The sequence below is a fragment of the Panthera leo genome, chromosome A1 (assembly GCF_018350215.1).
Source record: "Panthera leo isolate Ple1 chromosome A1, P.leo_Ple1_pat1.1, whole genome shotgun sequence".
Lineage (NCBI taxonomy): Eukaryota > Metazoa > Chordata > Mammalia > Carnivora > Felidae > Panthera > Panthera leo.
Window position 1 is genome coordinate 211,245,832 of NC_056679.1, and position 13,010 is coordinate 211,258,841.

Here is a 13,010-nt window from a genome sequence, read left to right on the forward strand (position 1 = left end):
CTGGGAACATTTCCCCCACACAGTGTATTATGTGTTTATCTTAAGTTGGGTGGGTTTAATTATTAAAGGCTTTGCAGTCTGTCTTCAAGTTTACGTAAGGAAAACAAAATGATGAGTCTTATTCAACCAGTGTGAAGAAAAAGGCCATTCTTTCTCACACACGCTGTGATGATGCATACGCTGTTCTACTTTTGTTCTCTGCATTCTTGTATCACATGATGGAAGCTATTGTGAAAATAGGCAATTTGAAAATTACCCAAATAGTCCTCACATGTGTGCATGAAGACATTTATATATAGGACAGTCATCACATCATTTTTAGGGCTGTAAAATTCTGGAAGCATCAATGAGGAACTAATAAAAATATAGCACCATCGAACTATGAAATATTATGCAACAGTTAAAAAGAATTAAATGTGTGATGGGGAACAGTATTTCTCCAAGATATTTTACGTATCCTTTTTTTTTTCTTGTAAGAAGAGAAACGACCAATCTAATGGAAGCTTTTAAATAGTTGAGGGCACCTGGGTGGCTCAGTTGGTGAATTGTCCCACTTCGGCTCAGGTCATGATCTCATGGTTTGAGCCCTGTGTCAGGCTTTGTACCCACAGCTCAGAGCCTGGAGACTGTTTCAGATTCTGTGTCTCCCTCTCTCTCTGCCCCTCTCCTGCTCACGCTCTCTCTATCCTTCAAAAATAAACATTAAAAACATTTTTTTAAATAGTTAAAAAGAGAACAGACAACTGAGGGGCAATTTTGAATTGAAGAACCATGATGCCACTGCCCACAAGTGGCTGATGCTTGGGGCTGAGTTGCTAATCAGCTGACCTTACATAAGGATTTCCCTGGGTTATCTGGGTGGGTGTGATGTAATCGGAGGGGTCTTCTAAAGTGGAGGGGGGGGGTGTCAGAGTCCGACATTAAAGATGCTAGGAGATGGAAATGAGGTGACAGCGAGAGACCGTGGACCACTGGCAGCCACTGAGTGTGACTTGGGGTGGAAAGCACCATCATACCCAACGCCTCTGACCTGATCCTAAGAAGCCATACACATATGCTTATGAAGGCACCAAAAGTCAACAGAGATGCAAAATGAAACAAAAGTTTATTTTCTGCAATACCTTCTGTAAATTACAAAGGCAAAATGCTAAACTACAGCATATAACTTTTCAATATTTAACCAGAGTACTTATAATAAATACGCATCCTGAAACAAGATAAAAGGCTACACTTTGTCAGGCGTCCTACAAAATGTCTCAAGTTTTATACTCTGCAGCATTTCTGCGTGGGGGCAGGAGGGGGGGTTGTTTGTATTTTCTTAAGTGCTGTGACAAAAGGTCCTTTCACATTTCTTTGGAGCATTTTCTAAATTGCTGAAGTATAAACAACTTAAGAAAAGGAACACCAAGCTTGAAAGCCGTTTCTGCTTTGTGGTCGTTGGTCCTCATCCAATACAGATGAGCACATCCTCCAATATAGCCCATCACCCTGTGCGCCCAGGCACCCTGCGGTCTGTGGACCCCGTCAGAGCAGGCCTATGCTTTGCGTTATATACTTCGGAGACGTCTGTATTTAGCTTACGTCTCTCAACAAAAACAATGCCATAAGGAAGCTGTAAGCAAGTTCAAAACGTTTTTAACCTGAAAGTCAAGGGAACAGAAATATTTGCCCCCACGACCTTTGCTATGCACCATCATGTATGTGTACCATGTTAGGATTCTGGTTTCAAAGGTGGAAAAGTGATTGGCTAACAGTCCTTCCAAGAGATCATTTATGGGCACTGGTAGAGCTGGGGTATTCAAAAATACTCAGTGGGTAAAAGGAAGATTTTCTATATTCAGAAATGTGCTACAGTTGTGAGGACACGATGGCAGAGAGGCTAGGGGGCCGGTGGCAGCTCGTGTAGAGTTTGGAAAGGGAATACATAACTACCTTGGCTATCGATGCAAACTCTGAGGAAAAAGTTATGCTTTAAAAAAGTCATAAGCATGGTTATCTAAAAATACTTTGTTAATAGAGTCTAATGTAAATTTCACTCATTTAGGGGTTTAGCTATGAAAACATCTTTAAGAGCCAATAAAAATATTGTAGAGAAAAAAACACTTTTAAAAAACTGAGGTTAAGAACTATGAGGCATTTTTTTTTTTTTTTTTTGGCTGTAAACACGCAGTTTACTGTCCCTTGTTGAAACACGAATGTTTGGATTCCTGAGCTTCACGGATAACAGGAGGCAAGTTTGCATAGAAGATTTGCAATACGTCAACGATTTGCTTCAAAAGAATTTCTAAGGACAACTTGCTTTTGTTTCTCAACTTCGTATTTTAGTTAAGAGTGCTCATCAAACTCTGAGACTAACAAGCAGGGTGATGAGCTATATAAGGCAGAGGGGGGAAAATGATGGGATTCATGTTTTAAGTCCACAGGATGTCATGATAAAGGCTCTTAAGTATGCACCACATAACGAGTGCCATACTATTTTGGTCAGAAGTTAAATCATGTTTTGGGCTTGGAAACCAAAGGCAAAGGGGCTCTCGGGTGCTGACTGACACCGCCTGAGTGTAGGAACTAAAGCAATGTTCGCTGAGCGGGGAGGTCTCAACATATTGCTCAGTGATGACAAAGCCCCTCAGCTGGTCGGGTCCCACAGCAGGTGCCCACCCACCAGCACCAGGACCAGGACCAGACCCCTGGTTCCAGATTCCGGCTCTGGAATCTGAAGGGACACCAGGGCATTTCACTTGTGCTGCTCTCAAGTCTCTAAGCAGCTCTGGGGAGGACAGCCCTCTCCTGGACCCAGTCCTCAGAAAGCTGCCTTAGGAAAGGGAAAAAGCTAGGCTGGGCCACGGTGCATACCACGAGTGAGAACAATGGCAGTGGTTGCCGACAACTCCAGATCTAACACAAAGATGGACAACAAGGGGGCAGTGTCCTGCCACGGAATCCATTCTACTTCTTCTGGGACTGGTTTTTACACATGGTAAGGATCTGCTTCAGTACTTTCTGGACATCTTCATCCATCTGGCCCTAAGGAATTCAAACAAAAGACAATCATTAGAACTTAAGGTCAGTCCTGGCAGTCTTCCCCAGGGAACGCGACGGCCGGCTGACATGAAGCCCTTGGCTTTCCCCTGGATCTTCCAAAGGAACGTCAACCCTAGTGATTCTGACGTTTCTAGGAGGGACTGAGAGAGCGGGCCTTGCTCTTGTCTCTCTGGAGGATGATGAGGCTGGGTGTGCTAGAGCCACCAGCAAAGGGTTTCTGGGTCTCAGTTGCAAATGTGAGCCCTGCCAGCCAAGCGGCCAACAGTCGTGGGGTGAGACAGTGCTGCCGGCTGAGAACATTGGCACGCCTGAGAAAGCAAGCCTGGGTTCCTCCCCCTGGTGGGGGTAGCAGCCACATCCTCCTTCATTCCTCAACAGAGGATGAGGCTGTTCTCCGTAAATGGCACAGGGCTCCTGACAAATCCAAAGCAATGCAAAAGGCGTTTTAAAGCTTCTCGATGTAAAAGATTCTCCTCGACTTTTCATTTGTTCTACTGGCTTAGTGACGGGAGCTGGGGTGACATCCACTGTGATATTTCTTTAGGATATCCAGGTACTTCATAGGCTGTTATCATACCTGCACAGCATACAGAAGATGCATTCGGTAAACAGATATCACCTCCTGGTGTTGTTTCTTGCAGTCCTAGAAAGAGACAATTTGACACTGTTTAGCAGACCTTTACAGAACAAAAACAAAAAACGGTAAGAAAGCTGTGGCCAAATGCTACCACCCAAGTGATTTCCTCCACCAAATGCTAGCATATGAGGACTTAAAAATTGTTGTGGGCTCACTGGGATGTAGATTTCTGAATACTCGTCAAAATTCTTAGAGAAAGATCTGTCAATATTCTTAGGGGGAGAAAATCTACCTATTTCATATTTTGATACAACTCTAGAAGAAAATTCACGTAAAAACTAGTTATTATATAATCCCACATTTGTTGCAAAAACCCTACGTATACATACTTATGCAAATACACAGATACATTCACACAAAATAAATGGTGCAAAGAAACATACTGAATGCAAAAAATGACTATCTCTGAGTGGTTGAATTATGGGCAATTTTTATTTATAGAAATTTTCTAGAGTTTTCTGTATTTTCCAACTTTTCTACAATAACCAAGTATTCATTACTTTAATTTTTAAAATCTAGTCTTTTAAAAGGAGCTGTTGATCTCTCACAAAATAGCCCGTCCTAGAGCCCCCCAGGGAGTTCAATTATTTAGGTGTCAATGGTGATGAACAGGGTGGTGGCACCAATCCCAAATCGCTGTATGTTCCTCAGTACAGCTGTTGATGCTTTTATTTCTCCTTGTGGAGCTACTGTTGCAGTTCCCCTCAGTGACGATTTCAAAAATCTTAGCTCTGAACTCTTCTAAGATGGTTTTCCTCCAATTTCATGATAAAAATTGATCCTATATAGATCACTCCAAAAATCTACAGGGGTACCTGGGTGGCTCAGTTGGTTGAGTGTCTGACTTTGGCTCAGTTCTTGACCTCATGGTTCGTGGAGTCGAGCCCCGCATCGGGCTCACTTCTGTCAGCACAGAGCCTGCTTCAGATCCTCTGTACCCCCCTCTCAGCCCCTCTCCTGCTCATGCTCTCTCAAAAACAAATAAACATTTTTTTTAAAAATCTACAAAAGTCCATCAATACCCTTCTCACCTCTTTCCTATGAGTGTCAGAACATGAGCTGTCCTTCCTATTCAAGGACAACCTATGAAACCTCAGTCCTTTGAAGTTCACACCATTAGAAGGTGTACTTAGTACCTTTTTTCATATTGTTTCCTCCCATCTTTTGCACACTTCCACTCAATCACTTAAAACTTCATCTTCTGATCATCGCCCTCTTTTACATCTCTGTTTCTGTCATCATTTGGATGGCCACAACATCCACATGCATGAGCCACGTGACACTTTGGCCTCTCAGTTCCCCAGGGACGACCTCCCCCTCCCCCTCCCCCTCCCCCTCCTCCTCCCAGCCACACATACTCACAGTCACAGCCCTGCCTCTGTCATTACCTCTGAAATCTCAAATGAAATCACCTCACCTTCTGATCACCAGCTACCTTTCTAGCAAATGTGCTGTAGCCTTTCCTGCCTCTTGCTGTGGTTCTTCAGCCCCATCAGATTCCTAGCTACTTGGTCACTTCTCTCGGGCAGCCTACTGGGGTCCCGATCCCACCCCACCACCCCACTCTGACTGTCCTTGCCACGGCTGCCAAGGGCCATCTAAATCCCACATCTCAGTCCTTGCTGCCTCTTCCCTATCCCCTTGAGATTCAGCATGAGCATCACTTCCTGCAGGAAGCCTTTCAAGACACTTCTTCTGTATGCCCAGAGCATGCTGGGCATCTATCAGTCGGTGCTTACCACACAGAGAATATGGAAAGCCATTATATTAAAGTATAAATTCAGTGAAGACAGGGACTGTGTCTTCCTTTTATACCACCAGCACCTTATATAATATTGATACGTAAGAGCTCATTAAACATTGAAAATTTTAAAATGATTGTATAAACCATTAGCACTTTACCTATAAGTCTGTGATAACCACTTTATGAGAAAAATGACCTGCAGAACACAATAGGGAGCATCTTCTTCTCCCCTGATCATTCCTTTGCTGCGAGAGATGATAACACAAAAAAGCTGGTTTTATACTCTGTGGCCAGCCAGAGTCTGGACTGCAGAAACCTGAATTCACCCGTATCAAAGTCTGTACTGAAGACATCATGAAATCCAGGTCCTGTTTGTAAACAGAAACTAGAGATCTGTCTTGAACCACCCCTTGATTTCACATGGAAAACATAACCTACCCATGTCAACAAAAACCTTAACAAATATTGTGATAGGTGAAATACTGGCCCTCCAAAGATGTCCACACCCTAAACCCCAGAACCTGTGGAATGTTACCTATATGGTAAAAGGACCTTGTAGGTAGGATTAAGTTAAGGATCTTGAGATGGAGGAAAGGTTTATTCTGATTATCTGGGTATCTCTTAAACATAATCACAAGGGTCCTTAGAGAAGCAAGGCCAAAGGTGAAAGGAGGAGATGGGAGAACAGAACCAGAGGTGGAGTGATGTACTTCAAAGGTGGATGTAGGGGCCATGAGCCAAGGAATTCAGGTGGCCTCTAAAAGCTAGCAAAGCCCGGGAAATGGATTCTCCCCTAGAGCTTCCAGAAGGAACCAGCTCTGCTGACACTTTGACTTTGGTGACACTGATTTCACACTTATTGATCTCCAGAATTTTAAAAGCATAAATTTGTGGAGTTTTTAAAAAAAGTTTGAGAGAGAGCGCAAGCAAGTGTGCAAGTAGGGGAGGGGCAGAGAGAGAGGGACACAGAATCCCAAGCAGGCTCAGCACTCTCAGCATGGAGCCCCACTCGGGGCTCAAACTCACGTACTGTGAGATCATGACCTGAGCCAAAATCAAGAGTGAGACACTTAACCAACTGAGCCACTCAGGTGCCCCAAATTTGTGTTGTTTTAAACCAAGTTTGTGTTGATCTGTTACAATAGCCACAGGAAACGAATACAGATATGGAAGGACTCTCCTGGGTGAAATGAGGAGAGGGGCCAATAAGCAGATTCAGACGCGCAGATATGCAATTACCAGAGATCCTGGGCCCTAATAAGAAAAAGTTCTTGCCACTTCCAGAGACAGTAATGACTGCAGTCAAAAAAAAAAAAAAAAGGGAGAGAGGGTGGGGCGCCTGGGTGGCTCAGTCGGTTAAGTGTCAGACTTCGGCTTAGGTCATGATCTCGCAGTTTGTGGGTTTGAGCCCCGCGTCAGGCTCAGTGCTGACAGCTGGAAGCCTGGAGACTGTTTTGGATTCTGTGGCTCCCTCTCTCTCTGCCCCTCCCTTGCTCACACTCTGTCTCTCTTTCCCTCTCTCAAAAAATAAACATTAAAAAAAAAATGGAGAGGGTGAAAAGTTAGTGGATGTGTCAATGTGACGCCTATGTGCCACCGTGCTGCCTCCCCCCTCTCAGAGATCCAGGTCACCCACCTCATTGCAGGTGATGACTGGAAATCCCACCACTTCCTCCTGCCCTCACCAAACAAATCTTTAGCTACTCAGCCACTCCTTCAGGCTGGGGCTCTTCTCACTCCAACCTGTCCCCACCTAGCTGAGCTGGTGCGTAATCTGCCTCGTCCTCCACCCCCAACCCCCCCCCCTCACCCCCCCCCCCCCCCCCCCCAAGCAGGAGGCAGAAACAAGCCCACTCACAGCCAGCTGGCTCTGTAGCTGCTTGACCTGCTGCTGCAGTCCTTCCAGCTGCTGACTCTGCCTCTTGGACGAGCTAGCTGAGTAGGAGAGCTGTGAGAGGCTGTTCAGGGCCTCCTTCAACTTGGTGACTTCCTTTGACATCTCATTTATCTGGCGAGAAAGGAAAACTATCAGCAATAGGTAGGCAAGATTCTGGATAGTTCTCCAACACAGCCTCTTGTTGGCCTCAGGGACTTGAGACTTTGGAACAATTTCTCTTTTATTTTTTAAAGAAAACCCATACAATGAAATAGGTAACAAAATCAGCAAACCCACATAGCCCTCTAAGGCCACTATATTCAAATAAGGGCCCCAGATTCAATACTGTGCTTCGAGGCATGAGGGTAAACAAAAGCTAGGAGGATGCTTTCCTATTTTACTGTGAAAGGGGGTACTATCAGAATGAGGATTTTAGGCATTCTTTATTTTGAGACGGCTATGTCTTGTTCAGTAGTGCTGACATGGGCAATCAGGAATGAGTCCTAGGAACCCTGACTTCTCTGGGCATCTTGCTTTAAAGTAAACATAACCCCTCCCCGCAACCTGACCTCTGCCTCCTAACTCTCTGCCCCCTTGGCTTTGGAAGCTCTTTTTGAAATTTTCATCATACTAAAGGAATAAATGATAAACAGTGCTCTGATCAATGCTGTTTGGAAAATCTGACCCAGAGGACTGGGGACGTGGAGCAGATTCAGGCACAGAACCATTTTTTACGCCCCCCTCCCCTTTGTTTCCCCTCCTTCCACCAAGCCATGCTCAGCCCATCTCTAATCACCTGCTCCCCACATTCCCTGCTTCCCCTCCTATATACATCTTTGACAATGAGTGCCACGGAGGGCGGTTCTTAACACTGACTCAGGGGAAAGCTCATGGAACTTAGGGAAGCGGGATTAAGTCTGGAAGTATTTGGGTTTCCATATGATGGAAGAATCTGTTTGGATTCCAAAAGAGTTGAAGTTCAAGATGGGTTACAAATGCCTTTCAGTTTGTGGGTTCGCTTCTGATCCCTGACACTTGACACAGCTTCTGTAAAATAATTTTAAAAGGGAAAATATGCACCACATATGTGAAAATGCTTCAATATAAGGGGAGTGATCGACGATCAGTGTTTTGTTTTGTTTTTTTAAACATAAATGTCCAAACTACTAATCTTAATGTGGCCATGGGGACAGATGGAGTCACATGCAGAACTTCTGAGCAATCACAAGAGACCAGTGCTAACTAGAAACTAGTGTCTAGCTAACTAGAAACTCAACAGCAATGGAGTCTCACCAACCTTCTTATCTTTATCCTCCTCCAGTTTGGAAGAGCTCTCCGACTGTCTCTTCATCTCTGCGAGCTCCTCCTGAGCGTGCTGGAACTGTTGCCGAAGTTCGTTTGCTTCCTGCTCTTTGGATTTTAAGAGAGCCTGAATATTTTCCTTTTCCCTTTTCACTTGTGAGACCTCACTTCGAATCTGGGAGACCTCCAAATGGGCCTTCTCTTTCTCTTTTACGGACTCCTTCAATTTTGAGGCCAACACACTCACTTCACTTTCTAGTGATGACTGGAGCTTTGCGTAGGCAGACCTGGGCACCATGGCGTCAGCCATCGCGGCCTTCTCTTCCAGGAGTCGTTTCTCCAGTTTTGCTACTTCCCCTTCCTTGCTTGCAAGGTGCTCTTTGAGACTGCTTATTTTTTCCTCCATCTCTTTCGCAGTAGCCCGCAGTGTGGTTATCACCTGCAAATGTTCTGTGATGGAGACAGAGTTCTCTTTCTGTGCGTCCACGAGCTGTTTGAGCTGTGTCAACTCGTTCAATACCTTTGAGTACTGAGACTTCATTTCGGACAATGCCTCTTCTGCCTTAGCTCTGGACACGTTCGTCACTAGCATCAGTTTCTCATGCTCTGCTTTATGGATATATTCGGCTGTTACGTCTTCTAGAGATTTCCTCTTCCTGTAATCCTCCAGCTCGGCCTGGGCTTCTTTGTACAGCTGGGACAGCTCGCTTACCTGTTTGTTGAGCTCATCTATCATCCTGTTCATGGCCTCTTTCATATCCCCAGCTTCATCGCCGGCTTCCGGTGTCATCTGACTCTTTAGGGCATCTTTAAGTTTCATGATTTCTTCTTGGGCCTCTTGGTATTTCTCAAACAAAAAAGCTTTCTCCTTATTCATATTCTCAATCACAGAGCAATATGAACTTTTCATCTCCTCGTACTCTTCCCCAGGAGACTTAATACCCAAATCTTTCTCCTTCTCTACGAGTTTTTCTTCTAACTCTCTCACTTTCTCCTTATTTCTTTCACTTTCGGCTAATGCATTCTGGAGATCCTGCTTGAGCACATCTATTTCCTCCTCAGTGATCCGTAACTCACGGAGATGTGAATAACTGTCCACGCTTTCGGGCGAGACAAGGCCCAGTTTCATCTGCTTCTGCACGTTAAGGACTTCTTTCATGGCCTCCTCATACTTGCTCTGAGTTTCTTTCAGTTTCTGGCTGAGGTCGGAGCCATTCTCTGAAATCTCTGCACTGTTCACGCACACCAATTCGGCCCTCCTGGACTGGAGCTCAGCCTGCAGCTGCTGCTTCTCTGCTTCAGAGCTCTCTAGTCTCTTCTGCAAGTCCTGCAGAATCTCTTGCAGTTGCTGAATTTGCCCGTCACTGTTGAGAGTGGATTTACTCAAGGAATGTGTTAAGACGGATGGAGATGACTTGGAGTCTAGGGGAGGGGTTTCACTAGGTCTGCCCAGGGGTGGGGCCAAGTCAGTTTGAGTGGAATGGTAGGAGTCAAAGCTCAGGTCTGCATCTGCCTCCTTGGGTGATTTGGCCTGCAAAAAAGGCAAGAATGAAATGGTGCCAGAGGTGTGGTTAGGTGAGCAAGCAACTGGTAGAAGAGAACAAATCCAAAGCTTACATAGGGCAGAGCTGCAGCATCCCTTTATGGGTACTTTTGCCCCATGACAAACCATGGTCTGGGACATGAGAATTGGGTTAACGACACTAAGCTTATTCTGTACTCTCTCAGGACAGCTCATTTCTGCCACTTTAAAAACACTAGATTTGTTTGGGCTCTAAAGCCTCTGACTCATAATTTTTCCTTTGCTTCTCATATTATTCCAGTAGCCAAAAAGGGGCAATGGGCTTAGCATAGCTATTTCAATCAAGTTCTTAAATCTGGTAAACGATCAGCTCTACTAAATGAATGGCTGTTTATACACACACACAAACATGTGTATATATAGTAATATATAAAATGCACTAAGTATATAATTATATATAATTTACCAATTTACAGAAATAGAGTTAATGAATTACTCTCTCAACAAACCTAATTTGAAACTATAAAACGCTAAAGGCAAACTACATTTAAAAAGGAAGAAGAAACTAATGTAGAGGTTTAAAACAAAATATCACCTGACTAACCTGAAAAAACCCAATAGTTTGACCCTACAGGATAGTTCGTGGTAATAATCTATGTACCTACCTGTAATTTATCTTGTAATTCTTTATTGTGTAAGGTAAGAGAAGCAACTTTTGCTTGCAACAGGACGAGAAGATCTTGTTGGTCAGCTTCAGAACTTATATCCAATAAGCTATCAGCACCTTGGAAAAGAGAAAAGTAATTTTAAATAATATTTTCTTAAACTAATATTTCTCTGACCTCTAACCGAGTCACCTTCTACCCAATCCAGTGCTTCTTCCTGGTTCTGATGAAGAATGAAAGCCCCTAGCAAAGCCCCTGGTTAGATGAACAGCAATCCTCAGGTCCTGCGGTTCCCTCATTGGGGTATGCCTGGCATAGGTGTGGATGCGTAGAAGCTCATCTGAAAACTGATGGATTTGGTCATGTTTTCCATTCCCCTTATTAAGTATTATACCTTGCCTAATATACATATTATGATATACCTAATATACCATACCTTGCCATATCATATCATGCCTAGTAAGTGCCATTTATGTGAATCCTTTTAGAAATATCCTACGATCTGGTTCACTTCTTATCCCTACCACACTTACTCTAGTTTCAACTTTATCACCTGACTGAGAAGCCCTGCAAACAGCCTCGTAACAAAGCTCTGTCTCTCTCCTTAGTAAACATATAGCTTTACCTAACACTGTCAGGCTAATCTTCCTAAAATGTGCTTTGATAGGCTCATTCCTGTGGTTCCAGTGCTTTAATCACTCTCTTTTCAAAATTAATCTCCAGATTCCTTAGTCTGGGTTATGGACAGATTCCATAATCTGGTCCCAAAGTACTTTTTCAGGTGTATGACCCATGATTTCTTTTTTTTTTTTTTAATTTTTGTTTAATGTTTATTTATTTTTTGAGACAGAGAGAGACAGAGCATGAATAGGGGAGGGTCAGAGAGAGAGGGAGACGCAGAATCTGAAACAGGCTCCAGGCTCTGAGCTGTCAGCACAGAGCCCGACGTGGGGCTCGAACTCACGGACCGTGAGATCATGACCTGAGCTGAAGTCGGACGCTTAACCGACTGAGCCACCTAGGTGCCACTGACCCATGATTTCTAGCATCACATCTTCCTCAGGTTCAAACTTTCCATCATACCCTCTATATCTCGACACAAGGCTGCTTCCTTAATCTTTCATCCATCTGAGAGCCGCATCTCTTTGGCTAAGTCCCTTGTAGGCTGGTTTCAGGACCCACGGCAAACTCTGCCTCCTCCTTACAGCGTTTGCTGGCCCACCCCAGCGTGCACCCGTCTCCTCTTAACCCCACAATCCCACTGCTGGTAAACCACAACTTTTTGACATCCTACTGATTACCACACTGAAATAGCATCTAAAGCTCTGCCACTCAAAGTGCTCACTGAGACAAGAGCCTTGCTCCCAGAATGTCATTCAGTGCACCGCTTCCTTCAGACTGTCATTTAGTGCACCGCTTCCTTCACGCACAAAGTCTTTCTATGGGGGAAAAAAGTGTCTGCTGGACAAAACAGTGTGCTTAGCAGTATAGCTGGATGACTTCCTGGTGCAAACTCAGAACAGTTGTACAGACCACAATCTTGAATAGCACCGATGCACATTTTTTACTATAATTTTATTATTTTCTCACAGCCATTTAATGCAAAGATGGAAACTTTCATCTTAATTTGGAAGCATGCAAAATGACATTTCTTCATAGAAATGCTTACTTCTGATGTCAGGTTCCTAACCCACAGCTTTATAAGGAGTCCCCTTGACATGATGTCTGGTAAGTTTGGAATAAACCAGAGGATTGAGAGCATGACTGTAATTCTAAGCAATAGAAATTACTTCTAAAATACAGTGGATGGTTTTTAAAGAATCCAATGTAACAAGTGTTCAAATAACTTGGATCTCTGCCAAGAATTACAAAGTTTAATATTTCTAAATTCTGTAAGTTAAAAGTTCCAAACACCTATGAAATCATAGGCTAAGAAACTAAATGCTGAAGCAAAAGGAGCTTTTGAAATAATCTCCATGAGGGGCACCTGGGTGGCTGATTCGGTTAAGGGTCTGACTCTTGGTTTTGGATCAGGGCATGATCTCACAGTTTGTGAGTTCGAACCCCACATCAGGCTCTGTGCTGACAGTGCGAAGCCTGATTGGGATTCTTTCTCTCTCCCTCTCTCTCTCTGCCCCTCCCCCTCTCACTCTCTCTCTAAAATAAATATACTTTGAAAAAGTAAAATGAGGGGCAGCCTGGATGGCTCAGTTGGTTGGGTT

General features: G+C 44.1%; 1 protein-coding gene across 1 annotated transcript in view; it reads right to left on the reverse strand.

Moving 5' to 3' along the window:
* Positions 1-1,088: 1,088 nt before the first annotated feature.
* Positions 1,089-13,010, reverse strand: part of RAI14 (retinoic acid induced 14) — a 131,762-nt gene continuing 119,840 nt past the window's right edge. Inside the window, 5 exon segments of the mRNA XM_042952380.1 lie at positions 1,089-3,024; positions 3,620-3,685; positions 7,282-7,431; positions 8,597-10,132; positions 10,789-10,907. Coding sequence (XP_042808314.1) covers positions 2,947-3,024; positions 3,620-3,685; positions 7,282-7,431; positions 8,597-10,132; positions 10,789-10,907 — 1,949 coding nt within the window. The 3' untranslated portion in view covers positions 1,089-2,946.